At 41.2% G+C, this 27,714-nt stretch overlaps 1 protein-coding gene across 18 annotated transcripts in view; it reads right to left on the reverse strand.

Annotated features, from left to right (window-relative positions):
- srcin1a (SRC kinase signaling inhibitor 1a) overlaps positions 1-27,714 on the reverse strand; it is a 91,215-nt gene that overhangs the window by 27,213 nt on the left and 36,288 nt on the right. For 12 of the 18 annotated variants that reach the window (XM_067475986.1, XM_067475980.1, XM_067475976.1 and 9 more), the window contains 3 exons: positions 12,418-12,447; positions 11,208-11,569; positions 5,696-5,722 (listed from right to left, as the gene is read on the reverse strand). In XM_067475986.1, the coding sequence (XP_067332087.1) occupies positions 5,696-5,722; positions 11,208-11,569; positions 12,418-12,447 (419 nt within the window). Of the gene's footprint in view, positions 1-5,695; positions 5,723-9,955; positions 10,216-11,207; positions 11,570-12,417; positions 12,448-27,714 lie in introns of those variants that run through there. The other 6 variants (XM_067475979.1, XM_067475973.1, XM_067475977.1 and 3 more) reach the window with 4 other exon arrangements.

Below are 27,714 nucleotides of genomic sequence, written 5' to 3' on the forward strand. Positions count from 1 at the left end.
TTATTTTCCTCCACGATCCTCCCTCCCTCACACCCACTATCCACCTCAACCGGTTCTTTTAGAGTGATTCAGGCTTTTTCAACAGCACTCAATTACCGTTGAGGACTCAATGCTGTTATGAGGGCCCAGAGGAAAAAGGAACAAGTAGGGAACAGGATGATCTTACACAAGACATAAGTGAATGGAAAGGAAAGCAGGACACAGCAACCTGAACACAGACTTTAGGCTACAAACTGCATTAAACTCAAAGCAACCTCCCACCATGTCTTTTCTTGTAACATGTGGTTGTGCACACGGAGTCCCTCTGTTTTAGGGTCAAGACAATGGTAGCTTTGGTGTACCTATGCTTTTTATTGGGACAGGACATTTCCAAATTACTCTGTAAACCTATTAAAATTTCACTATTACAACAGAGATTTGTTTTAATACTGTTCTACATGCTTTTGTTAAACTATAACCTTGACTTGTAAAGGTTTACCTATGGGATAGACCATAATGTGTGCATCTTCCAGACTTTTGAGTCTCATAAAGTTCTATTACCACAATCCAGATGTGTTGTTAATTATAATAAAAAATATCTAAATGTACAAGACTATATAAAGTTTTTTTAGAGCATGTTAAAAACTTTTTGATGGTTCTGTTAAGACACTCAAAGTACATGGTGAAAATAAAGGACTGTGAAACATTTTAGGAGACGGGGTTGTTGATACAGTTTCACAAAGTAAAACTGTAGTTCACTGATATTTTAAGCCTCATTTTGTGCAGGAAGACTGAATAAAATAATGTGAGTTAACACACAATGTACAATGTAAATAAATACGTCGGTCTGCTCAGCTAAGTTTAAAACATTTTATATGTAAGATTATATGACATCTTCAAGCAGAGGAGCAAATGCAGCTGCTTTGCATTACATAAATACATTATTAAGTCTATAACTATTTGCTGTAGGTTTGGGTTCGGTAATTGGTTGTAAATATGACCGTTAAATCCTCAATTTCACTGGCTGGCTCATCTTTTGATGGCTGCTTTTCCTCGAGTGCAATAATTCTCTGGTTAAGTGATATGACATTCTGCTGGACTTGAGCAAGATTATGTACTTCAGAGACATAAATGTCAAACACAGCTTGATGTGTGTGAAATGACAATGAAGTCTTCAACACCAGGGTATTACTTTAGAGAAAGGCACACGCACACACGCGCACACACCTTCTCAGTGTGTCTTTTAATCTTTTTTCTTCCGGCTCTTTTTTGTTTCTCCCCAATAATGATTTTTTTTCTCTCTCTAAAAAGCTTTTCACCTCCAGTTGTCCATCTCCCTCACCTTACTTTTTATCCCTTGTCACTCATTTATCCTCTCCTAACACTCCTACTCTCACTTATGATACACTTCTTGGGCTGATTTATGTCAACATGTCTGCTTTTCCTTCAGTCTCTAGTGGCAGAGGCCACATCCAGCTTCTTCCCTCGTGTTGTTGCTGTCTGCCTTTGAGCATTCTGAGTCTGCATTTTCTCCATCTTCCCATTACCTGGCTGTTTTATCACACACAAAAAAGTTCAAAGCTCTCTCTTTGAGATAATAGACAAAGAAAACAGCTCCCTAAATTGATCCATCTCTCCGTCCCTTTTTTCTCTTGTTGCTGTTCCGTCACTATCATTATTTGTCTACATCTTTTCCAACTCTCAGTCCAATCTCCTGCCTTTACACAAAATCCCCCATCCCCTAACCCCCCCCCCCCATCCCTGAGTTCTTTTTCTTTATAAAACTGGGAGTTATTGATGCATGGAACAAACTGGTTTGCCAAATTGCTCTGAATTGGCCATCAATGCAATTGGTTTGCTCAGAAGAAGAAACAGCAGATGCTGTTGTCTCCAAGAGGTGAAGTGATTGCTGAGTTTGCTGGTAGTGAGTCTAATCACTTATAGGCCTTAGAGAAGCAGCAGCCTCAAAACACTGCAACAATCTACATGCTCCAGACAGACATACAAACAACTGAGCACTGTTTTATGTCCAACATAGTTATAGATGAAAAAAATGTAAAAGATCTAAAAGCTTTAGACCACATGGACCATTTTATTTTTTGTTTTTTTTTACAATTGTTTTTACTGCTGCTGCACCTTGTGGAGCCAATAAATAACTTCTAACTCTCACTGTTTGGTAATAGAGATACCTGATGCCTTTTCTGGTTGTTGCAAAGCAACATAAAATGAACATCCTGGAACCAGACAGTTAAGAAACCAAAAATGAGAGACTATTATTCAATTACCACTAAACAAAATGGCAAATATTTCAATAATTGAATGTTTCATTTAAATTTGAAACATTTGAAACCTTTATTGAATATGTTCTGTCTTTCTGTGTTTTGTCACTGTTAACTGGGCACATTTGAGTTTTAGACTGTTTAGACAGTAAATAAGAAATCTGAGAGCTTCAGCTTAGCTGTAAAAATGTTATCATGAATTATATATATTATTTTCACCATCAACTTCAAGCTCAGCCTTTTGATATTTTATATATTAAACATCAGAATTAGATGATTCCATGTTTCATTCTTCATACTAACATGCCTGAAAGTCCTGCAGAGTTTAAAATCATTTAGTTGTATAATAGATTTCTGTGGCAGGCCTTTTTTATATCCCTTGTTTCTGAAGGTACAAAAGGCTATATATTATGTAGCCTTCCCCCTGGGTCTGGGTATAAGGCTACTGATAAGTACAAAAAGCAGCTGCATTCTGTGGCGGCTTCAAATGTTCCACAGGCTGGGGCAGCTGAGCAAAAAGCTCAATCTCCCATAATCCATAACTTAGTTCTAGGGATATGTAGGAGGTGGGTGCTTGAGATTGTGGGAAAAAGTTTGATGAGTGATATGTTCCTTGAGGTAGGCCGGGGGCGTTGCCATGGATGCAATGATATGTAAGTAACACAATTTTATATTGAATTCTGGAGGAGACCGGGAGCCTGTGAAGGGACTTCAGAATAGGAGTAATATGCTCCTGTTTGTGCACTCTCATCAGGATCCTGGCAGCGCTGTTTTGTATGTGCTGGAGCTATTGAAGACTCTTGCCAGGGATCCCGATGAGCACTGTGTTGGAATGGTCAAGCCTGGAGGATACAAACGCATGGACGAGCTTCTCTGTATCAGATAGGGTGAGACTGACAAGGAGTTTGGTAATGTTTTTGATGTAGAAAAAAGATTTACACAGGTGTTTAATGTGTTCATTAAATGTTAGGGGAGGGTCCAGGCTCACACCAAGGTTGGTAACTGTAGATGAGAAGGGAATAACCTGTCCAGAAAAAGTGAAGGTGTTTATGAAAGATGGGTGAAACTGATGTTGGTTGCTAACCTGTATGGCTTCAGCTTTTGAACTGTTTAATTGAAGGAAGGTTTTGCTCCATGCCTTTATCTCCTCCAGGCATGTGGTCAGGATGGACAGCGGTGATTACAGTGATGAAGATGGCAGGGCAGCAGAGGGGGTTGAGTTGGCCTTGATGTAAAGGTGTGTGTCATCAGCATAGCGATGGAAAGAGATTTCATGCCAGCTGATGACACGACCGAGGAGGAGCATATATAGAATAGAAAGGATTGGTCTGAGAACGGACCCTTGAGCGACACCACAGCACCCGGGACTTAGCATTACCCAGGCTGAACCAGGTGAACCAGTCCAAGGCAGTACCAGACAGTCTGACGTCAAAGTGGAGTTGACTGAGTAGGATGCGGGGATCCACGGTGTCAAAGGCTGCGTTTAGGTCAAGGAGAATGAGTAGAGAGAGCTAGGCAGCATCCATCACCATCAAAAGTCATTTGGGACCCTGACCAGAGCTGTTTCTGTGCTGTGGGTGGACCGGAAGCCTAACTGAAATTTGTGTAGATGGTTCTGAAGCTGAATTTTGACAGCTTTTCCAGCACTTTATAAAGACGCGGTAGGTAGCAGATGGGTCTAAAGTTGGCAAGGATGTCTGGGTCCAGGTTGGGATTTTAAGAAGGGCCTTAATGACAGCGGTTTTGAGTGTGAATGGAAAAGGCCAGACTGAAGGGACTGGTTTATTATTTTTGTGATAAGGGATTTTAAGGCAGCAAGGTTTGATTTAATGAATGTTGTGGGAAAAGGATCCAGTGGAGGATTTTTTTTCTCTGATGATGGCCTCAACTTCACACTTTGACACCTCAGAGAAGCAGTGAAGAGAATGCGAGAACCCAGGCCATAGCCTGGCAAACAAGGCAACTGCTTAGTGTTTCCCGAGCTGTTGTTGATGATTTTAGAATAGGGTTGTGATCCTGCATCCTTGAGTGATTTTGCATAGGCTTTGGTGCTCCTGGTAAGCAAGCCTGTGCAAGCCTGCCCAGATGTTTTAAAACGCCGCTCAATGGCACAGCCAGCTGCCTTCATTCACCACAGCTCACATGTGTACCAAGGGGCTGAGCAGGAGAATGTCACTGTTCTAGTTTTGATGGGGGCGTGACAATCTATAAGGCTGCAGAGAGATCTGTTATAATAGTCCACTGATTTGCTGACTGATGAGACATTTACAGAGTGTGTATATTTTTAAAAATTACAGTTCCATGGAAATTACCTTGTGATTGGAGGCACCAAGGTCATATACCAGCAGGTTGCTGATGGGGGCAGAGTCAGAGATGACAAGATCTAGAGTTTGCCCAAGTGTGTGTGGGGAGATCAACATGCCGTGTGAGGTTTAGACAGGCCAGTAGTTGCAAGAATTCAGCTGCTAGGTGGCAAGAAGGGGTGTCGACATGGATGTTCAGGTCTCTAAGTATTACAGTATTGGCAGATGTGGAACAAAGTGTTGAGAGGAGATGATGCATTTCAGAAATGAAGAGTTTTAGTTTAGGTATGGGATAGATGAGTAGTATTGTCATTGGAAATGAGGGTTTACATTTGAAAGGAGAAGAGTTCAGGAGAGTTCAGGTAGAGCCAAATGAGACAGAGCTTCATTTCATTATCATGTATTACCACCACCATGGTGAGTGCTACGTGCCTTCTGCGGATAACTATAACTTAATTTATGACAGAGTAAACGTCTGGCTGATGCCAGGATTCAGTGAGCCACATAAAGTCAGTTCCTTTATCCAGGATGAGAGAGATACTTCGGGAAGGTCGGGAAGAGCAGCGCACAAACCTTCTACTCTATGGTCGGTAGGCTGACACTCTACCATACCAACTGAGCCACTGGCGCCCCAGAGACAATATATACCAGCAATTAAATATGCTAAACTCTTTGAATTCATCAGAAATGATACACTGTACACTCTCACACTGTATATCTTGATGCTGGACTCCAGTGTGCAACTCATATTTCCTTTCCACTACCTATGTAGGTAAAACACATTGAGCAGCCCAGCCATGACTCAAGTCTCTGTGCTAATATCAAAGCATTATTCCAGTAATGCCTCAACTGCACGTCTAAAATTTCTTCTTAATATCTCAGTCAGTCTCAATAATACTTTAGCAAGGTCACTTGGCTTCTAGCCATTAATGCTAGCTGAGTGAAGTATCATAAATCCCAAGAGAATCGTTTTCTGCAGATTAAATGGAGCTTGAGAAGTTTCAGCTGTCGCCACCCCAACACCTCTACCGCAGTTATCCGACACACACCACAATCACACACACACACACACGAACATACACAGGACACGAAGAATAAAAAACACACAGGGACACTAAGACACGTAGCACTGACCTTAAAGCTCCAGTAGTTTGGCTGTTGCTGTAGAATTTCATGAAGGACAAAGAAGGAAAGGTAGAGAGACAGAAAGGAAGAAGTTAGATTTTTACTTTAACAAAATGGTTCGAGTTCACTGACAAAAATACTGGAAAGAAAGGCATAGAACACACTGGAGGCAGAGTCCGAACCAGAAAGCATTATCAGCTGCATTTCCTTTTTTGTTTTTGTGCAACATGTTCCTTTCCTGACAGACTAGTTATTAAATGCACTAATATTGTTGCCGGGGCATCTCAACCACTATCATTAGGCTTCATTGTTGTTAATACAGTGGGTGGCCATGTTTTGCAGGAGTCGGGTAACAATGCACCTAAAACAAGACTGTGCTGTTGGCTGTAACTGGTGAAGATGAGTATATGAAAAGAGTGAAATCGAATAAAACAGCAGCCCACTCTGTTGTTGTGACGCTGGCTTCTCTCCCAGACTTTTCCACCACAGGCAAGCATCCTGTCCATGTCCACCTCAGACTCTCCTGTTTCGCCACCTCACCTGATCGTTTTAACCAACACATGCTCTATCTCTCACCTGCCTATTTGCCCTTCGTGATGCTTTTTCTGCATCTGGAAAGGTGCTCACATATTGGCCATGGCCTCAGGACGTGAGCTTTCCATTAAAACATAATTACCCCACAGTCAAAACCAGGCCAAGCCACTGATGGCCCAGAAATAACTCAAAATGACATGGAAAATTAAAAAAAGATCGGGCTGACTTCATGAATTTTAATTCTAATCCAAACTCTTATTCTACTTCTTATTCTTATCTGCAGGCAATTTTCAGTCTATTCAGACTCACTTCTACAGGACCCACATTACTCTCCTGGTGCAGGGATTAAAAAAAACAGTGACAGGCACATTTTGATTTATGATAACTGGTGGATGTTCATTATCAACCTTTCATTTAAATACAGTCTCAAAGAAAGCCTACATCATTTCTGTAAATAAGAGCTTAGGAGAGAGCGTTTTCATTGATTATTACCTTACTGTAATCTGATCTTTCAATCAGTGTCCCCTCATTTGGCCCTGATGTCATTACTCACACTAAGCCACGCTCAAGTGACATATTTTAATATTTTACAGGGTATACTGAAAAATGGAGCTGTATTGCAGTTCCATAAAGCACAAAAATGTAAATACTAAATACACTGCATACTCATTTACTTGTGCAGTTATTCTGCAGTTATGCAAATGAACCCAATCAACCACTGACTTTTAATTTCAGGTATACCTTAAAACCATAGTAAATATTAGTATTTTTCCATTGTATAATTGTATACAGTTTATACAGTACCTTTATACTTCAAACTATACAAATTATACAAGTCATACACATCGCTAACTTTTCGCTACTTGCCAGAAATGAGACATCCCCTTGTGCTGTCAGGTGTCAGGTAAACTTGCCAAAAACGTTTTACCAGACACATCTAAAATGCTTTTCCATATTTTAAATGTTTGTTTTTTTTTGTTGTGTTTTTCTTTTTGGATTTACCACCATCACCAATTTGTTTTTGCATTTTATTTCAGTTGCATCACAAAATCAAGGATTTTTATAGGAATTGACTCATGGAAAAAGCATAAAAGTTTAGACAATAAAAAAGTGTGCCAAAATACAAACATACTATATGCACATATCTTATCTCCCTTATAACCAATTAACACACTAAAGCTTTTAAATGGTAGTGTTAAGGAGCAACCCAAACAGCATAAACAAAGTATAGGTCGGTTTGTTTCCCAGCTTTAGTGGCCAAGTATGCTACAACATACAATGACGTAGCTAGCTTTAAAAGACAGCACATGTTCAACAATTAAACGAATAGAGGCAATATAAGTATGATATAAAAAATGCAAAGTGTAAAGGTGTAAAGTTCCTTGTGTACATAAAATGCAATGTGTGCGTGTACAGTCTAACTTGTACAGTATGTTCAACATGTTGCGATGGCGCAATTGTAAATAAGTGACCTGGTCCAGGGTCTGGCAGCGTGAGCAAACAGAGCTCTGTAGCACTATATGGAGTGAGTGATCTGTTTCAATATTTTTTGCTGGTATTCTGACTCTTGAGGTTTCAAAGTCCTAGACAGTGGATGGAGGTGCATTAACGATGCTAAGTGAACTAAGCCTTATAGTAACTGTTTTGGCACTTTGCTTTGTCACTTTTGCAGGCTGAACACACTTCATGCCAAAAATCTTCTACTAATTGGCATGTGATATGGATTTAGGACACATCACTAAACTCTGTAATGATACGGCTAATAAAGTGGAGTGGAGTGAAATGAGTTATTCTGTGCTGTGTTGTGCTGCATTTTGGACGCAAGTGTCCACCAACACCACACCACACAGGAAGTAAGGGCATTTAGTATGCGTACACGCATCCTGAAGAATACTCATTTTTGTCACTTTAAGTATGAATTTACTGCATACTTAAATCCAGTACAAGCAATGTATGGATATGAAACATTATAATCTGGTTACAATTACACTAGATAGTTACAACTGAAAAAAGTAAAAGCTATAGTTTATTCCTAAAGCTACAGCAGATGTTGCAAAGATTTTTATTGTGCATCATTTTGTCCACTAAATGAGGTTTGCCTGCTGAAGAGTGGACTTGCTCTTTATAGATATAAATGGTAGAAAATAATGCATATATTTGGCAGTACATATCCTCAACGGTGCTGAGACAAGTGGGACTCAAAATGATATGGAGAATAATCTCAGCCCACGCTCCTTTTCCCCACAGCATATAAATTTCTACCAACGTATGTCAAAGCATTTATCAATAACGCCAACTCCTTGATGTTATGCTGAGCCAAACTTCTGTATTCTAGCTAGTTGGTCTTTTGTCACTGTCCAGCGAAAACCATCCAATCTCTATTAACCTCTAACCATCTCTATTATGGGCTGATAAAATTAATAAACATCTTTTAAAACCCCTCAGATGATCTCATAAATGAGTCTTACAAAAAGCTAAAAACAAGGGTCTGAGAGATCTGTAGCTATTAAACAATTTAATAGGTACAGATTGTAGATTGTTCTCCTGAACAGTCTACAATTTTGTGAATATGCATAGAGCACATCAACTCTTTTCAAGTTCAACTTTGTACTGGCCTTGATGACTTAATCGTGTGTCACTCATCCAGCTTATGCTCAGGGGCAACACTTGCTATGTCATAAATAATTGCTGTTCATTGTTCATACCTTCATGGTTAGATTTTCCCAAAAAGCAAAGCAAAATGACTCTGAGGGCTGGCTTTAATGGTGCAGAACTGGGATTTGTGGTCTACTGTGTGAGTGTTTCTCTGTTGCTTTAATGAGGCTAACTCACAGTTCTCAGGTAAAGTAAACACAATTCTCTGCTGTCAGTTACAGCTACATTGAACTTGGACTTTGAGTTGTAAATACAGCAGGGAGCGCGTGACAGCAAATTAGAAATGGGCCAATTTCAATGCTCACCATTTCCTGTAACTATCATTGCAATCAATGCATTTCTTCCATAAATAAATAATATTGAAGTCAGTGGTTTATACTGTTGTCGTCATATTAATCCCTACAGCCTTAATCCTAGATGACAGACAAAACTGACAAAGCTCACCTACCTACAGTAGCACAAATGTGCACCTTTTTATTCTTAAGCATCCTGTTAAATTAACTATACTGTGAGCCCTGGGGAGATGTTCGAGATGTCACATTACACTTTGGGCTGAGGGGGCTAAATGCATTTCTAAGTGCTATGTCAAACCACCTGTGTATACATTCACAGGCGTGTATGAGCACTCACTGGAGTTAGCTACGGAGAAGGACGTAGCCTCAGAGAGTATAGCACTGCATTACCTGACCTGCATGTAAAGCAGGCTGCACTCATGCCACCCCTCCTCCACCCTATCTCTACTCATGTCGTCATCCTCTCTGCACCCCCGCCTCCTTTCTCAATCATTCTTACTCTTTCCCCAATCCTCTTCCGGTCTACGGTGGTGTCCTGACATCCATGCTTCCCCTATCTCTCTAAAACAAAAAACACCAACACTAGTCTGCACAGCAGATGAATGCTCACCCAAACAGATACACAAAAGGCTTCGTGTACAGTTTACAGTATTGTCCACTCAGCCTTTGTCTAGCCTGAGCTTCTGTCTGCTGAACATATGCAAACCGTCACCACAACAACCACAACAAACACAACAGGCGTGGAATCTAATCCCAGCTGGCACATCCTTATCCCACACACACGCACCTCTCTCTACAACAGTCTCCGGCTTCCAGGTTCAACCTTCCAGTCCAGGCTCACCTGCAGTGCACCTGTGGCTGTCCACCACTCCAATCATCCCAGGCTGTCTGTCAGGTGCAGCGAATCCTCACCGCATTTTTGCCAGTCTCTCTCCCTTCACCCTTACTCACTCAATCTCCCTCTCTCTCCCCCCTCTCTCTGTCTCGCTCTCCAATAGCACATGCGGCGGAAACTCTTTATTTAATTCATTACAACACCAGCCGATTAACTCCTTCGCAGATGGGTGGCTGGCTCCTGCTGGTATTGGATAATTGAGCAGTGGGTTACTTGACTGCCTCCTCTGCACCTCCCCAGCTCCTCCCACTAGTCCTCCCTCCCTTCTTACTGTCCATGCTGTGCACATCCATGAGATGACAAGGAAACCTTGGCTCTGTTGCTTTCTCCCCCGTAAGGCAACAATGCCCTGTTACTTTGGGACTGTCCAATCTCCTGGCAGTTTCCTTTTTTTTCTTTTTTCCCCCTAATATTCGTGCCCCTTTCATTATTCCCTAGTACAATTCCTCTTTCTCTACAGAAACTGACCTTTGCAATGAGATATCCCTACTTGCCATATATGGGACAGGTTGCCACAGCAACTAGGGACTCCACCTGTCTTTTAGCCGCGCTCCGTCATTCCCTTGCTCGTCCTCTCTCTCTCTTCCCCTTTTATTCTCTCCCATGTTCCCTGATGTGCTTTTCTGCCTTGCACATGCACACAGCAGTGGTGCTCACACAAACGGAGAACATGTTTGTTTCCAGTGTGTGAATGAGATGGAACTGAGTGAAGGAAATGTAGAGAAATTTTGATCAAAAAATATGAAGAGCATCACCTTTGAATGTTTTCAAAATTTAATTTTGTATGAGTATTTGATGTGTGTATGAACACCTTCACACTCCAACAAAGTGGAGTATTGTTTTGTTTTTACTCTGGATGTTATAATCCAGAATACACAATAATCTACTTGCTGTGGGACCTTATAGGACCTTGTTTCTACATCTGTTGAAATTTCTAATGTTCAGTTTAAATGACAAAGGAAACACACTGTACCATGTATGTATTATTTTATGTATTATATGTATCTGAAAATGAAGTGATATGAAAATTAAATAATAAACAGCTATTGTGACAGTGACATAAGCTTGTTCAACTACAGCAGATAGTGAAAGCAAACACAATTCTGTTTGAGGGTGTGAAATCCTTAAGGTGGAGTAAACATACTTGTTCTCTTGCAGACCGCTCTGATGTGCCCCTCATGCTGGCATGGGAGGGTGAGGGCGATGGTGGGTTGTGGTGTGGGCTGTGGTGCGGATGCTGCAATTGCTGTTGCTGCTGCTGCTGCTGCTGCTGGTACTTGCTCTTCAGGTGATCCATGAAGGCATCCCTCTTGCGCTCCATGTCGGCCTTGTGCAGATTGGTCAGGGCTTCCAGACTCTGGGCAGCGCTGACCGTGTGGCGGTGCTCCGACGTGTGCACCAAGCCCACGTTGGAGAAGCGCCGAGCGCTGTTCCCCAGAGTCCGGTACTCCCGTGGATACTCCAAGTCATCTGTCGAGATCATGTGAGTGCCACCACGCTCGGGATCTGAATGACAAGGACAGAAGAGAAGAAGGAAGGATAAAGGAAAGAAGAGAAGAAAGAAAGAAGAGATAGATTAGCCCCCACGCCAGCATGCAGAAAGATTGTAGCGTGGAGACATACATAAACACCAGGCAAACACACATAGGTGGAAACAAATAAAGCAGAAAGAAGGAGAGTGGAAAAATAAGGCACAGAGGGGACAGGAGAGAGAGAAAGGGAGAGAAATGGGATGGGATGTTAGACTATTTGCCACCAGGAAGGAGCAGTTCCCTACAGAATTATTGATTTGAAGTTCTGAAGGGAAGAAAAATGAGAAAAATAAAATGCTTCTGCAATAGATCAAAGGAAGAGGTTGAAGCTGAATTTGTTTTGCTGGATATTCCTTTGTGATATGTCTGCTTGTCATATTAAGTGGTTTTTATTGTTTTCTTAGGAAACAGAGAGCAGCAAAATACTGAAAATTGAGGTGATTGAAAGTCAGGTGAAAACATGAAAGAAGGCTTTTTTCATTTGTGTCTTTGTTCTCACTCTTTCCCACCAGCTGTCCTTTCCCCTCCAACCCTCTGCCACTTCCTTTACATATTTCCCCTGTCACTCATCTGGAGGTTACTGATTCTCCTGTCCGTTTTTAAGGAGACACATCAATCTGACTGCACTTGGCTTTTTATCAGCGCTCTGTCAGACTACACAGCCCAAGGTGGAAGGAAAGGAAGGGAAAGGAGACAGCCAAGAGGAGACACTATGGTTACAGACACACACACACACACACAGAAAAAAAAATATTTGACTGTAAAAATAAATGTACATAAAGCATGATTAAAGAGCAGGGAGCCATTCGCCCTGTGATTTACCTTGTTTAGGAAAACAGGCCCCGGCGTTGGCTAGAAGAGAAACATGCCAAGGTTTAATTTGTGTTTGTGCATGCGTGGGCAAGCAAAACACACCAGAACACCATGACCATCAGAAAAGAGCTATCGTGAAATAATAGCACTTTCTCTGAATTACAATTACACAATGCATTATGTATGCATTGTAATGTATTCATAAGAATTACCATATGGGAAAACGGTTTGCTATGAATGCTAATCATACAGCAACTTGAAGAATGGTAAATGACTATCATGCATTTTTAAACAGACACAGTTTCTTAAAATTACAATGCATTTACTTATGGACTCTCAATAAACTAAAAACGTAAAAGCAAGTAGAAAAACAATTAGATCAGGGCACTAGCTAAAATAAAAGCATAAAAAGTGCCGAGGCCTAATAGATCTGAATGAAGTGGACCATCTGTACATTAAGGACTCATCAGCAGCATTAGCTTGAGCTAAGCAAGTGAGCAGCAGAGGAAGGTTCCTCGGGGCAGGAGCAACAAATGGACTGATAATGAAGGCAGATGAAGAGAGGAGGAAGCTAGCCAGATGGAAGCTGCAAAGCTCTCCTGTGGACAAACCTTAACACAGAGGAAGTCTGTTTAAGCCAATAGGTCTATGATCATTCCACTGCAGCTGCAATTAAACTACACATTTATTGTAAACCCATTTCTCCTTCCATTCATTCTCGGAGCAGTATCACACTCACGGGCAATCAGCTGTTTCAACATCCTACCCTTACATCCACCACATTATGAAGTGCTGATAAACTGAGCAACGGTGAGGCAAAATACACTGACCTCCTGGCTAACAGCATTAGCATTGAGCTCTACATTGCTCACCGCGGCCGCCGGCCACGTTCATCTGGGCCCCCTTGCAGCTCTTGTTTACACTTCATTAGGCTGGAGCTTATTGTGCATCAGCTAACAAGGACCTGACTCAAGGGCCCCATTACAACGGCTGACAAAGCTGGGCCCATGTACTATGGTTTATGATTGCGATTAAGCGTACACAGCGACAGTGAAAAGCTGTGTAGACTGGGCAAACATGAAGCGGTGAAGAAAATAAGACACCGCATCAACAAAAATATATTTGTCACATTTAACTGAATTTAAAAAGCAAAAATTATATGGCTTTAAACACCCACTGAAGTAATTAGCATCTTTGTTCAAATGTGCATCTATCTGTGCCACTGGAGTGGATGATAGCCCAAACTTTCCACACTGCAGTTTGCACAGCCCCAATCTGAAACACAGCAGTGGTAAAAAGTTGTGTGGGCAGGAGAGTAAGTATAGAAAATGGGAACAGGTCTTTCATCTGTTCTTTTGTCATTCACAGCCAATATATTTCCACATAAGCTGGTACACAATAACCCTGACAGCCAAAACAATCTGTGCAAGCCCACGCAATGCCAGCATCATTTAAACCTACATAAAAGGGCCTTGATGGGGCGGGTTTGTGTTGAACACTCTATCATAAGAAAGCGCTGTCTGTCTGCAGCCGGCCAAATTGCAACTGCAAGGACTCAACTAAATGGTCAACTAAATAATACAGGGCTTGAATGACAACAGGACCCTGGAATCAGAACTGATAAGATCTGTGAGTCCTGGTCTGCACTGCCAAGATAGAGAAAGCACAGTCAAGAGTATTAACCTGTGTAAATAAAAAGAGCCTGCTGCCGTGGACATGGCGAGATAAGACAACACAAAGGGGGAAGGAGAAATTACCTGCCCTGAGAGAAAGATACTCCAAGAAAAACAACATACATTAGCAAACAACTTCTTGACTGATGAAGCGGCTGAAATCCATCAGTGGAGGTTGGTCTACAGATTGTAATGATCCATATGGACTGCTTGTTCCTTTTAATGTATCGTGTTGTATTTACTATCCTTCTAAATCTCACATTTCAATAAGCTATTTACAACTTTTCACTTTTCTGAGTCATTATTCTTCACTGCCTTCAGTAGATTATTTATAGGGAATTATTATTTATTCAGTCTATGACAGAAAGCATTTGCCAGCCCACCCACCACAACTACCAGTGTACATATATAATGTTCATAATCTGCATAACATAATATTCACTACAGCCAAATACCACATATGTCAAAAGGGAGAAGGTGTATTCATGCATGTTTCTACAGCCAGTTACAAGCTAAACTGAACTTGTAACCTAGTGGGAAATGGTGCTGCTCATCATATGCATGAACGTATGGTATGGAGAATCAGGGAAAAGTGGATTTGGGGTGCTTTGATGCATTTGGAAGCAGTGTTGCTTCATATTTTGGGCATGTTAAACAAGTGGGTCAGAGGGAGTAGAGGGTGTAAGAGAGGATTCAAGTCTCAAAGTGATAAGTAAGCTGCTGTCTGCATATATGAACTCTGGAGTATTGAAAGCAAAATTTAAATTCATAGGTACTTCATTTTAACCCTGGTGTTATTGTTAGATATGCAGCTAGAGTACAGACTTCCTGAGTTGCTCCTGTCTAGCCAGATTTAAAAGAGCATATACTGTAAATATTATGTGGGATGATCCTCTGTTGTGATGTAAAAAAGACATCATCTGGAAAACATTGTTGTAACTTCCAATAATGTCTGTTAGGGCTGCAACTACTGACTAGTTTCATTACTAATTAATGAGTTTTAATCTCTATTATTAGATTAGATGCTTAATTTGTAAAATGTGAGAAATAGGAACATTGACTAATATACTTTCCCAGAGTCTAAAGTGATATCCCCACATCTGTTTTAATCAACTAATAGTCAGAGAAACAAGAAGCTCAAACATTTTTGTGTCAAAATAATGTCCAACTATTTTCCATCAGCGGACAAATCATTCAATTGAATAACTAGAGGGTTGTCGGTTTGCTTCCCCTATAGTCTTTCTGCATGATGTTTGCATGTTCTGTTCTCCTTTCTTTTATACTACATTTTGAACTGTGTTCCAAAAGGAATTTAGTTGTTTAATGTTCCCTGATCCCTGGTCTGTCGTTATGCAGATGGTTGGAAAAGGAAATTCTCTTCCCTCTGATACACAGCCGAATTTACTGCAAGCATGGCAGGAGCTCCTGGTGGGATGCCGCCTGTGACAGCAGTGGGTGGATCGGCCAGCTGAATAATAACTAAACAAGTGTGATGGAAGGAAAGACATCAAGCAGAAGTAGGTGAAAACTGTAAACTGCAAATCTGGCAAGTCTATTAAAGACACAGGGAAGAGCAGGTAAGCCAGTCACCTGAGCCTACAGCTGTTGGAAACTGCATTTTCTATACGCTCAAATGGGAGCAGTTAAAACAAAAACCTACAAGGAGAGAATAGCATGGCAGGATTAAATAAAACCTTCTTTAAAACCACCAATCAGGCATTTAAAACCTAAATGTCACAAATCAAGAACCAACTAGGGGACTGCAGCCCCACATGTGCCTTAAAATGACTGCTGTGGACCATATTTCCTGCAGTCATATGTAGTTGGGAGGAGAAGGACTGTCACGCTGAAACAGCTTTGTGTGCTCACTGTTGACTCTGTGATGCTGCTGCCATAATGACTTTCCTGCTACTAACTAATTACTAATCCTTCAAAAGAAACAAGTGACTGGCAAATGACTCTTGGCTGTCTGCGAGCTGTCACAGAGACCTTGAAATGTATTATAGTAGATGTATAAAGGCTGACAAATGCATTTCATTGAACCAGTAACCAATGACTGTGACTTTGAACTTGAAAAAAGAAACTTTTGATTTAATCTTTCTTCTACTGGTTGCGCTTACTATACAGTTAAAATGGTGAGGCTCAAGGTAAAAAGACACCTAACCTAGCAGGCATGTGTCCTCCACTTTTTTTCTCTCCATTAAGGTCATCTCTTAAAGCTCCAAGGCGCTGCTGTGCCAGTGAAATTGATGACTGGGCAGTGAGAGCAAGCCATCAGAAGAGGGTCAGTCTGCATGTCTGTGATGTTGGACATAATAACAGGGCCAGTAAATCACAAGGCTCCAGGCTGCCTTACTTTATACTGACAAAGACAACTGCGACGCACCTGTTGCTCCACACTAAGATGATGGAAATGCCCTCTTGATTATTTAAACATGCACAATAAAAAGCGATTCGCCCATCTTTTCATCTATTGCTCTCCTCTGACTATCTATCATCTGGCTCTCTCCCACCCACAAACCCTCCCACCGCCAAACTTGGTTTCCCTGGGCAACGCTGGGGAATACTGTGGAGGCAGCCGAGTTAAAATTGCAGCACTAGCGTGTATCCACCAATCAACTGTTAATACACAAAAGGAACACACTTGAGACGATCAGAGCAGGCTACAGCTCCACAGCAACATCTCTGGGGCTGAAAACAACAAATATGTGCTAAACACAAGAGTTGATATAGATATATATATATATATATATATATATATATATATATATATATATATATATATATATATATATATATTGTGTGTGTGTGTATGTGTGGCAGAGTCAGACAGAAAAAGGGAGAATAGGCAGATGGTTGTAAGCATAATACACCTCTTTGTTTCGCCTGTCATACTGGTAAAAGCTTGCTGTCTTTTTGTAGGATAACAGCAGCCCAGCAGGTGAGTGAGCCTCTTAATTACAGCCTGTTGTTAAACCATGTCAGTCAGCACACTAGTGCCACTGGGCGTGAAGAAGAAGGCACTCCAACCACACCTCATTACATCAGTGCTGCTCAGTTTACCTCACTGGAGAGGATGGTGCTACTATTAATAAGATGCTAGATGGAGACAGGTGGAGGTAATAGAATTTAAGAGATGGTAGATAGAAAATAGGATGTTTGGATAGCGTGAAGGCTCCACACCTGTCTGCATCTAAATCTACTTCAAAGAGCTGCACCTCCTCTGACAGCATTTGCAGAGTCCTCTGATCTCCACAGGGTGCAGCACTGACTGGTAGTCACTGGTAGAAGATGCATCTGCCAAATCCCTAACCGTTGCTGAAAATGCAATGTGGCATAAATCCATCCATCCATTATCTTAATTGCTTATCCTGTTCAAGGTTGTGGGTGGCTGGAGTCTATACCAACTATCACTGGGCGAGAGGCAGCATACACCTTGGACAGGTCACCAGTCAGCCAACAGAGAGAAAGATACACAGACAGACAACCATTCACACTCAAACCTACGGGCAATCTAGAGTAACCAATTAACCTAACATGCATGTCTTTGGACTGTGGGAGGAAACCAGAGTACCTGGAGGAAACCCACAGGGTGAACATGCAAAGTCCACACAGAAAGGATGCAGCCAGCCGGGGTTTGAACTGGGGAGCTTCTAGCTGTGATGCAGCAGCACTTCTGTTTAAAAGCCTCACATCCTCATCCCCAGTCAATAAGAACGCAACCTAACAAATTCATGTAGGGGAAAAACTTGTTTTTGTGATTGTGTCTAAGTTTCATTACAACGGAAGACATTTTGTAGCTAGTGGCAGCTAGTTCAGCTTTATCTCATAATGTTTTCCAAAAAAATAAGGGACCTAAATTAAATTTAAAGATTAGGTCAGTGCTTGTAAAAGTTGATCAGGTTTATAGTGCTTAAGTGTTTAAAATCCTGTGTTGGTTCTCATCTGTTCTAGTAATGCAAACTTGATCCTAAGTAATTTTTTATGCTTTGTACTGTTGTGTACGCCCTCAGTGCAGCTCTGGCCAAGAGTGGGTTTGTGTTTTCTCACTGTGATGTCACATGGGAGCAGCTTCAACACCACTTGCTCTGTGGAAGTGGAGCTCAGTAATTTGACAGCAAAACAGCCCCCCAATCACTTTATTTCAACTGCCAAAGCCCATGTTTTTTGTTTCCCATCCCACCAGTTCTGTAATATTATTGTCAATAAGCTAAAATGGGGGTGTTAAACACTGTGATTGTGAATGAGAGACAGTGGACTCCAGGCCTTAGTCATCATAACATTACAACAAGACTGTTGCTGGCAATAGCTTGGGCCAGTGCCACAAATGCATAAATACACCATAAACGCACACAATTTTACATGCAAAGCACAAAAACTATCAGAAAGCTGTAGAATTCTGCAAACCACCACACACAAAGCCAAATATTTGCATTAAACTACTTGTAGATGAACATGATCCAATGACCGATTTTTGTTTTTAGCATTATTATTGTCAATCTGAACATTTGATCCCTGCTGAAAATGTGTCCTCCTGCTGTACCCTGACCACATGCAGACCAGAACACAATCTCAGTTACAGAATATCCTCTGGTGCTGGTCAGCATTAGGTCCAGTTCCAACTATCACCACCTTGTCTTTTTGTCTGTAGTGGTTTTGTAACCACACCAGACCGACTGAGTGCACGGTCAAATGATCAGCTAAAAGATCAGCGACTATTCTGACGACATCTGCTTCAACATGCAAGTGCCTGTTGCTTTGTCACATCTGCCCAAAATATATTCAAAGTATGGCACAAAGAAACAACAATCTGCAGCCACAAAGAAAGGCAGCAAACACACAATTATCTGTCAGAAATGGAGGGACTACTTCAGTATGAGAGAAATGCCTAGCATGCTTTCAAGCTAATTTCAATGGATTCAGCGGAGCGGCACAATGCAGTGCACTGCTGAGCCAGTGAGCCAAGCAATGAAAGCAGGAATAAAAAGTACAAAGACCGATTTTGGAGATGGGGAACAGACTCATCTGAGGTACAATCTAAACGGCTATTTTTGTTCTTGTAAAATGAACATCCTAAACTCTGACAACCAGCCAACAAGAAGCTATTTATTATAAGAGATATAACTACTGCAGATGATCAAATGAGTTTCTGTGGTTGCAAGAAGAAAGCAATAGGAGGGACAGAAGCAAACCAACGATGCAAGAGCCAGACTTTCCTGAAGGGTAAACATTATTATGCAAACAGGCCAAATGTGGCAGGTGGATTAAAATAATTGCCCATTTAGAAACTATTCTCACTCACATGTCGCAACATATCTCTTTCTGAACATACTTGAACCACTTGGTAGGCACTGTCACTTGAAAGAACGAGTGTGGACATCACTGCAAAGAAGACGAGGGGGGAGGGGCCACAGCTGATTAAAAACTAAAAGTGAGCAAACACTCAGGTGAAGCTCATTGGCTGCCAAGGACTCCATGCTAAATCTTTCAAATCAAATTGATCTAGGCCCTGCATTATTAACAGCAGAGCATCTGCACACATGCACACACACACACACACGCACACACACACACAAAGATGCATATTGACGCATAAAAAGATGTTAAGCACCCGCTAACAGAAATATGATTGACGGGGTGAAATTTGGTCAAGTAGCTTAAGCAGCAAAGAAAATCTGAGGACATAAACGGAAGCTTTAAGAAGTGTTCTCCATCTGAGCTGATACGCTGTGAGTTTTTGCATATTCATGAGATGAACAGGGTTATTATGATGGAGAGTGCAAAACCAGAGGAAGAAGGTGGTAAGGGAGTTTAAAATCTTTCCACAATTGTGCTTATGCTCTGCGTGCATACAGCAGTGCTGTGTCCCTGTGTGCCGTATGTTCATACTGTAGACAATGGTGTGAAAAGTAATAATGCGAACGTGTTTATATTAACAAATTTGAAAGGAGTCGCTTCCAGGTAAGAATCCACTGATAGGTGTCACCTGTCTCTGCAGCTCTGCAGACACGGTAATATGAAATATGAGCCTAATAGATGAATCAATATTTGACTGTTTAATGATCTTTTATAAAATGTTATACATTTAATATAATATCCCACCTTCTCTTATCAGTGTGAAAATGTCATGGTTTGCCTTTGACTAAAAGCAATGTAATAGCACCCAGCAGCTAAATAAAGTCCAGTAATTGGTTGGTCATAGTTGGCAAAGTAAAACAAAAGTAATAATAAACAGGAATATAAGATCTTTTTTGTTACTGTACATCACTGACTGCATGTTCATTAAGTTTGCTCTGGACAAGTCAGTGCCTTCTGTCTGATTTTCTCTTCGGACCAACCTCCTGAGACCATCAGGCTGATTATACAACATCCTTCTGCAGTCATGATGCCAACTATCAGTAGTAAACAATGGATGTCGAAAGAGGACGTTTTGACACCTCTTTATGTAGGAAAATGAAAACTAGGACATGATATCCTGCAGGAACTAAGTTTAAAGTTCTAAATCTCCTAAAATGCCTCTTTGGGCAAATCTAGCAGATACATGATGATGAGCGACGTAAAGAGAAAAAACATACATAACATGAAAAATCTAAACTTGCACACAGGACAGTGGTGTTAGGTGCTTTCTCTCAAGCAGGAGGATGGAAAAACTCATCTTATGAGATGCTTGGACAGGTTAGATAATGGAATAAATAAATTACAGCAAGAGTAACAAGAGAGTGCAATGGCCAACAATGGAGACTGAAATGTAGCTGTCCCATTGTCAAAGTAAAGAGGTAAGTGCAAACAACATCTGCCGTACAGATTGTTGTTTTTGCTTTTGTTTCTATAGTAACTATTCAAGATAATGCATTTAACAAGAGAAATCTTCTACTATCATTTCAGTGAAGAAAGCCAAAACCAGATCTGTGCTGCTAAGGTTGGGAGCATAAGATTTCCTAATTATTGTGTAACAATGTGTAATTTGTGCTAAATCTTGTCAACACTGCTGGTTCAATATGGGAATCTCAGTTAAGGTTACTTCATTTGCAGGGCAGAATTACTGAGCTGGCTCTGACATGTAGTTTGTTGCCTCCACTCCTGGCAGACCTGCTGCCAAGCCTCTTGTAGCATTAACATGCCACCTTTCTTGTTCCAGACAGAGCCAACAGTATAACCTAACAAGCATCCTCCCACAGGAACACATCTGTTGTCAGATTAGTTAGGCTCCCGCCATGGGTTATCAATCAAAGTGGTGAATTACATTACTGACTGAAATTCATTCATCACTTACATCAGCTGATTAAACCATTTGCCAGAATGTAGGCAGAGGCAATGGAGAGGCACCGAAAGATGAGGGAAATGTTGAAGGGATTCAGCCAGAAGTGACGGTGAGCAATCAAAGTGAGCATTGGTTGCATTCACTCAGCAGCATTAGGATTTAATGGGTTTACAATACTAAGTGTCAGTATGCTTAATTTGATATTAAATCTAAGCACTAACCTTAGAACAGACTTTTGAAACATCCCGCTAAACACTAATTGGCTTTGATGACTAAAAAATCATTCAGAGAGGCCTATTGATTCACATAGGTGGTGTACTGTAGGCTAGTTGCGTAATGTTAAGGCTGGACTGCAAAGGTAACAGGATGCCAGATGATTAGCAGTTAAAACTATGCTGCAGTAGCTGCAGGTGAGTTAGAGTGGCAATGGTAAAAAGAAAGGACAAATTGGAGATAGCAAAGGAATTTTTTTTTTTTGTTATTTTTGGCCCCTTGGAAAAGAAGCAGGATTTATGAAATTTCAGTCAAAAGGGCACTTTTTCTTCAAATTGTGAAAATAACATGAACACATTTCCTCTTTCTGATAATTACCCTGACAGTTTAATTCGAATGCCATTATCAGACCTTTAGTTAATTAAAAAGATCAACAGACAAAAAAATACCTACACAAAACTGAAAAAGAAATGAAAAGGGATCAATCAAACCAGCCAGTCATTAGCTGATGAGTATGACAGCAGCTGTCACTGCAGATCGGTCGCCTTGGCAACATGTCAGCAGTTTCACAAACCTAACTGCCCCAGCCACCCACAGCCGTCGACCCCCCTGTCTCCACACACATTTGTCCAACAAGCATCCAGCTAAAGGTTGCACAAGCATGATGGTGTGAGACACAGCCGGTGACAGATGTGGCACAAGCAGGGCAGCAGACATTACAATTAAGCTGTCGAGTCAACACGGCTCATATCTGTGTTATGATAGTCTCTGTTAAGTGCCGTCAGAAAAAAAACAACTGGAAAATCAGAGGACGCGAGGTAAGTGGTAGATTTACAACTGCCTCCCAAGAAATGGATTTTACTGTAAAAGGGGGTGTGAAGTTTGGAGAATCAAACTTCAACTCTACTCCTTCATTCTCACATCATGTTCTGAAATAATTTTCCTTTGTGTTAATGCTAAACCCTGATCTAAGAGCACAGTCAGATCAGAAAACACTCTAGCCTAAAGTTTTTCAAACACAAAGATGCATTTTCTATTTGAAGCAAAAGCGAAAACTGTGACACAGATTAGAGATGAAATGTCACATAAAGCTTTGCTGCTGTCATGCCTGTTGTGATCTCAGAACAAGTGTGGAGATCAGCAGCATACAGCAGTCCCTAGTGGGGTGTTAGAGTAATTGCTTGTTTCACCAGTCCCCAGGGGATATCACAAAGTGGGCTCTGCAAAAGACTGCAAAACAGCAGCTCCACCGTCTGCCTCACATCTCTAATCAACCTCTGCTGACTGCTTGTCTCTGTCACGAGAAGGGCAGGGATGCAACTACCTGAGAGTAAAAACCTTTTACAGCATGTGGCCCTCTGTACTGTCACACTGAAAGAGAAATTACACTATAGTCCTGTTATTACATTACAGTTGCTGTGAGAAACCTTGTGCATGAGGAGATTCCTTCCTGTTTGTTTTGCATTTTTTATTTCTTTCTTTATTTTTTATTTTTAGGTTTTGTGTTGTTGTTTTGTGTTTTGTAGGGTCACACACAATGGGAATAAACTTGGGGAGCTTACACTGGTTTTAGTCATTCATGTGAATATGAGACTTTGGTTAAAAATCTAATTGCCAACATATTGTCTGTTGAAGAAGCATTTCAACAAAAGACTAAGAAATGTGAGCTATTATGAAGGGAACCATTTTTGGGTTTTTTGTGAGGACAAGCTACAAAAACAGCAACAGGCTTTGCTCACGTTCAGTGTTTCAAGTGTTTTGATGCTGCAATGATGAAGAGATGCTTGTTTAGAGGGCATCTGGAGGACATTTCGCATCTTCTGTTGCTATTCTCTTTTATTTGGTTTCACTTACAGTATTGTGATGATGACGTGCTGCATGTTCACCACTATGCACTATTACTCCTTGTCCTTGTGTGTGTGAAAGGTCTTTTAAGTAGTGAACTACTGTGTACCATAGCCTTGACTTTACCTGACCCAAAGAAATATGTTTTATTTGTACCTCTAGCTAATCCATTATTTCCTCTTCCCTCATGTTGGTCCTGACACTGTTGACTATACATACATACCGTAATGTGTCTAAGTTTGGATGCAGTTTATCCATTTGCTGATCACACATCCACTGACATTCAAACAACCAATGCATCGGGGCTGTAAGCTCAGTCTTTATGTGCTTAAAGCAGTACCGTTTTTTTCTTTTCTCTCTCTGTCTCCCTCCCTCACATTTGTCCCCCACCTGTGCTGCACGTGTTTAGAGCAATTCAATATGAGGTGGAGTGCAGAAGGACGAAGGGGAGGGGCAGGCGTACAGATGGACGCGTGGGTTTCTGCAGTGATGTACTGTAGTGGAGCGGGAAAGAGCAGCCAGTTGGCACCAAAGAAGAGGAGGAGATGACAAGTTCGACATTAACAAGCTGTCAATGCCAAGACAACACAGCGCCCACTGCAACAACAAAAACAACAAAGACAACCCTCTGACAAGCCTGGTGTTATAAACAACAACCAAACAGGCGTACACACTGTTCCACCCAGAGAGGAGAGGCACAAACCGCAGGTCAGGCTTGGACCAGTTAAATGGAAATTAAAATGTCAAGATGGAAATTACACCTATATGTGTACCAAGTGTTTCTAATTTCAACTGGAGTTTTAGCAAGTGAAAGTAAAAAAAAAACAAAACAGCAGCAATGTTTTGTTGCCTCCAAGTTATCTCAGTTTATTCCCAAATGGCTTACCGCAGCATGACAAGGATTAGCAAATGTTGCTGCCACCACATCAAAACTTTAAAAACTGCAGCAGTCATAAATTTAACAAACTAAACAAATAAGAAAGTTCAAATGTATCCAGGGGCAAATTGGGGACTTTGTTTTTGCCTTAGTGAAGTTGTCAGGATTTCAGCTAATATGTTTGTTTTTCAGGCATCACAATAGAAGCATTCTAAAATCATAAAAGCTTCGATGAAAATGCACTTTTCATTTCAAAGCTAATAATATGTTACTTTAGTCTCTGAATGCCATGATCGAGGGTCTCTGAAACAAATAAATTCATTTAAATCTATTTTTAGTCACACGCTAGAATATATGACGAGATCAGTGCTGTGGCTGCAAGGCTATGATGGAGACATGCTAATAGTTCCAGGCCCTTGATACTGTTTTCATTCAGTCTTTAAACCTTATTTCGCCAGTCACACCCACGCTAAAGCTCAACTAGGCCTTCAGCAGGGACCTAGCTCTTGGGCATTGGAAACATTACACTCAATTTAATGTGCACTAATCAGCCACAAAGTTAAAACCACCTGCAGGTAAAGTTAATACCGTGAATTGTGTCTCTACAATGACACAAGCGATGGGATATATTGGGCAACAAGTGAACAATCATTTCTTGAAGTTGATGTGTTGGAAGCAGGAAAAATAGGCAAGTGTAAGGATCAAAGGTGGTCTATGGTAGGATGAGGGGTAGAACGGCGCCATCTACTAGCAGAATGAAACTTCTTTTTGTGCCCCAGAAGCCACAGAGCACTTGGCAGAGCAGGCCCTGGCTGATCCAGTAGCACTAGCACTGACTAACAACTACATTAGCTCAAAGAAAAAGAGGGATGAAGACCGACAGAGAGCGAGACTAAGGGACAAAGGAAGCTACAGAGAGAGGTGGATGAAACTTAGAGAGTCAAAGACGAATGGGAATATAGGCAGAAAGAGGTTGGTGAAGATGAGACAAATTCATAGTTTAATATAGTGAAAAGAGGAGGAAGAGCAGGGAGAAGTGGGTCAGGAGGTGGCAAAAAGGGGCAGAATGAGTGATGGAAGAGGAGGGAACAGAAAGGAGGAAGCTGAGGTGTGCAAGGTTTCCTCCAAATCCATTTGTCACCCAGAGACTCATTAGTGTTTGTGAGTGGGTGTCTGGTTATAAATAGCCTGTGGAGTGTATGTTTGACAGGAGGGAGTCTAGGATTTGACGGCAGGACATTAATCTCACCACAGAACTGCCGAAAAATGGAAGGAGAGAGAAACAGACGGCTCTCCCAAAAACAAGTGCATATCTCTTAATCAGGCAGCAACCGTAAAGATCTACTGTTCTAAGTAAAGAGCTTCTCAATGTTTACCAGCCTGATCAACAAGTCCTGCTTTTGAGTCCAAGCTTTTTTGCCAGAGACACTACATGTGGCTGTCTTTAAGTAATAAAAAGCATCTCCACTCCTTCTGTCTTACTGTCCCCGCTTCTTTCTGGTCGCCTTTTTACTCTCTCTCCAAGCTCTGAATGTAGATCTTTTCACGCTTCACTACACACTTTGAGATATTTTGGTTCTCACTTGAAAGCTTGTTCTGCAAATTCTTTGTCTCTTAGACTCACTCTGTTCTTATTTGCATCCTTTTCTTACAGCCCTTAAAAATGCAAAACTCTCACTGCCTTTAATTAGGAAAAAATACACTCAATTTCCACCTGATATCTTGTTATATCCCTTCTTTCTTTCAGCAGTTCTGACCTGCTGCTCCTCTCACCCTCTGGCCAGTTGGAGCTGATGAACACAAATGCTCCTTCTTCTCTGTACATGGTGCCTCTAGCTACAGCCTTTTCCTCGCAAAAACTATTTCAACATCCACAAATCCACTCAACATAGATCCTGCAGTTGATCCCCCTTACCTCAGCACGGTCCTCTTGTCCACCTACATCCGTAACGATCATGACATGAAGCTGTCCTTGAGCCAAGGGAATCAATTAAGGATGCTTAAGGTCATGGCTCACTTATGACCTCAAGCCACTGGCAAATGGGTAACCCAAAGCTGCTTAAAACAGACTGATCATTACTAATGACTGGTTCAATGATCGTTTCTGGTCACTTCACTCCTCAGTGCCACCTTGTCTAGTGATATCTAACTCCAAGTGGTAAGTTACGCAATCTACTGTGTGTATACAGTAGTAGACATAAAACGTCTTTCATACATTACAACACCAGTGACACAAATAATCTTACCTGCAAACATTATTACAACACAACTGACTTTTTAGGCTGCAGTTTGCTTCAGGTGTCTAAAAATCTGTAATATTTGAAGCAGCAAAAAATAGTTAATTTATAACAACAATATATAATGTGAAAACTTTGTGACAGCATAAAAGTGGTTGGTGGTAATGGTGCAGATTGTCACTTGCATCAGTCGCTCCCTGATGGCTTTATGGGGCTTTCTAATCAGTTTTTCTCATTGTTTAGCTGTGTGGTTCACAATATCACTGTTTGGGTTTGCTCACTGCTCTCATAGTGTTGTTTTCAGCTGCACTAGCAGATGTTTAAAGGGAAATCTGTAAAACTCTGCTGCTACCCGTTCATCACAAAACAGCATACCATGACTTACTGTAAAAAATGAATGGAAGTCAAATTCTCTTACTTCCTTAATAGTGCATTCGCCATTTTGTAGTTATGTCCAAATGTTAAGAGTGTAAACCTATTCACTATAGAGTGCACTCAAAGTATCCCACAGTGCAACACTAAAAGAATACATAGCACCCTACTTACCCTACTTTCCCACAATGCAATGCTCCCCCCTTTTAAAGATAAGAAAATTATTGACTCAAACAGCTGTTAGTGATGACGCAATGTGACCACGATAGTTAAGTTTCTGAAATGTCAATTGAACTAATTAGTGCATGTTATATAGGGAGTAGAGTGATTTCGGACACGGCCTCTTTTTAGGACAAATGAAAAACACTGAGAGATTTGTGGTGGACACCATTAAAGTTTTACATTTGTGTGGTAATTCTATTAAAACAGTGTCATCAACAATGTCAAACAGTTACGTTACTATTTAGCCCTAGTGCTTTAACCCCTAAGCTGGCATGCAGTGCCTGTAAGCATCATAATTTCGAGCAGAGAAAACACTTGCCACACTTGGCAGCAGTAACCATTTTTAAGGAAAACTGCTTTTGTTGATAGATGCTAAATATAGCCTGAACACTTGTGGTGCGAACAGATCCACAGAGAGCTAACGGCAGGGGCTGCCTGTTCGTCTCACATCAGTGTGGCTGCACAGGTAAAAGAAGCTTGAAAGGGAAACATCACTTTGAGGGGAAGATAGAAACCCCTCAGAAGCACTGCCACAGCCCTTCATCATCTCCTCTCTCTTCACAACCAATTTCACCCTCACATCTCGCTTCTCTTCTCTGTGGTTAT

The sequence above is a fragment of the Channa argus genome, chromosome 15 (genome assembly GCF_033026475.1).
Source record: "Channa argus isolate prfri chromosome 15, Channa argus male v1.0, whole genome shotgun sequence".
Lineage (NCBI taxonomy): Eukaryota > Metazoa > Chordata > Actinopteri > Anabantiformes > Channidae > Channa > Channa argus.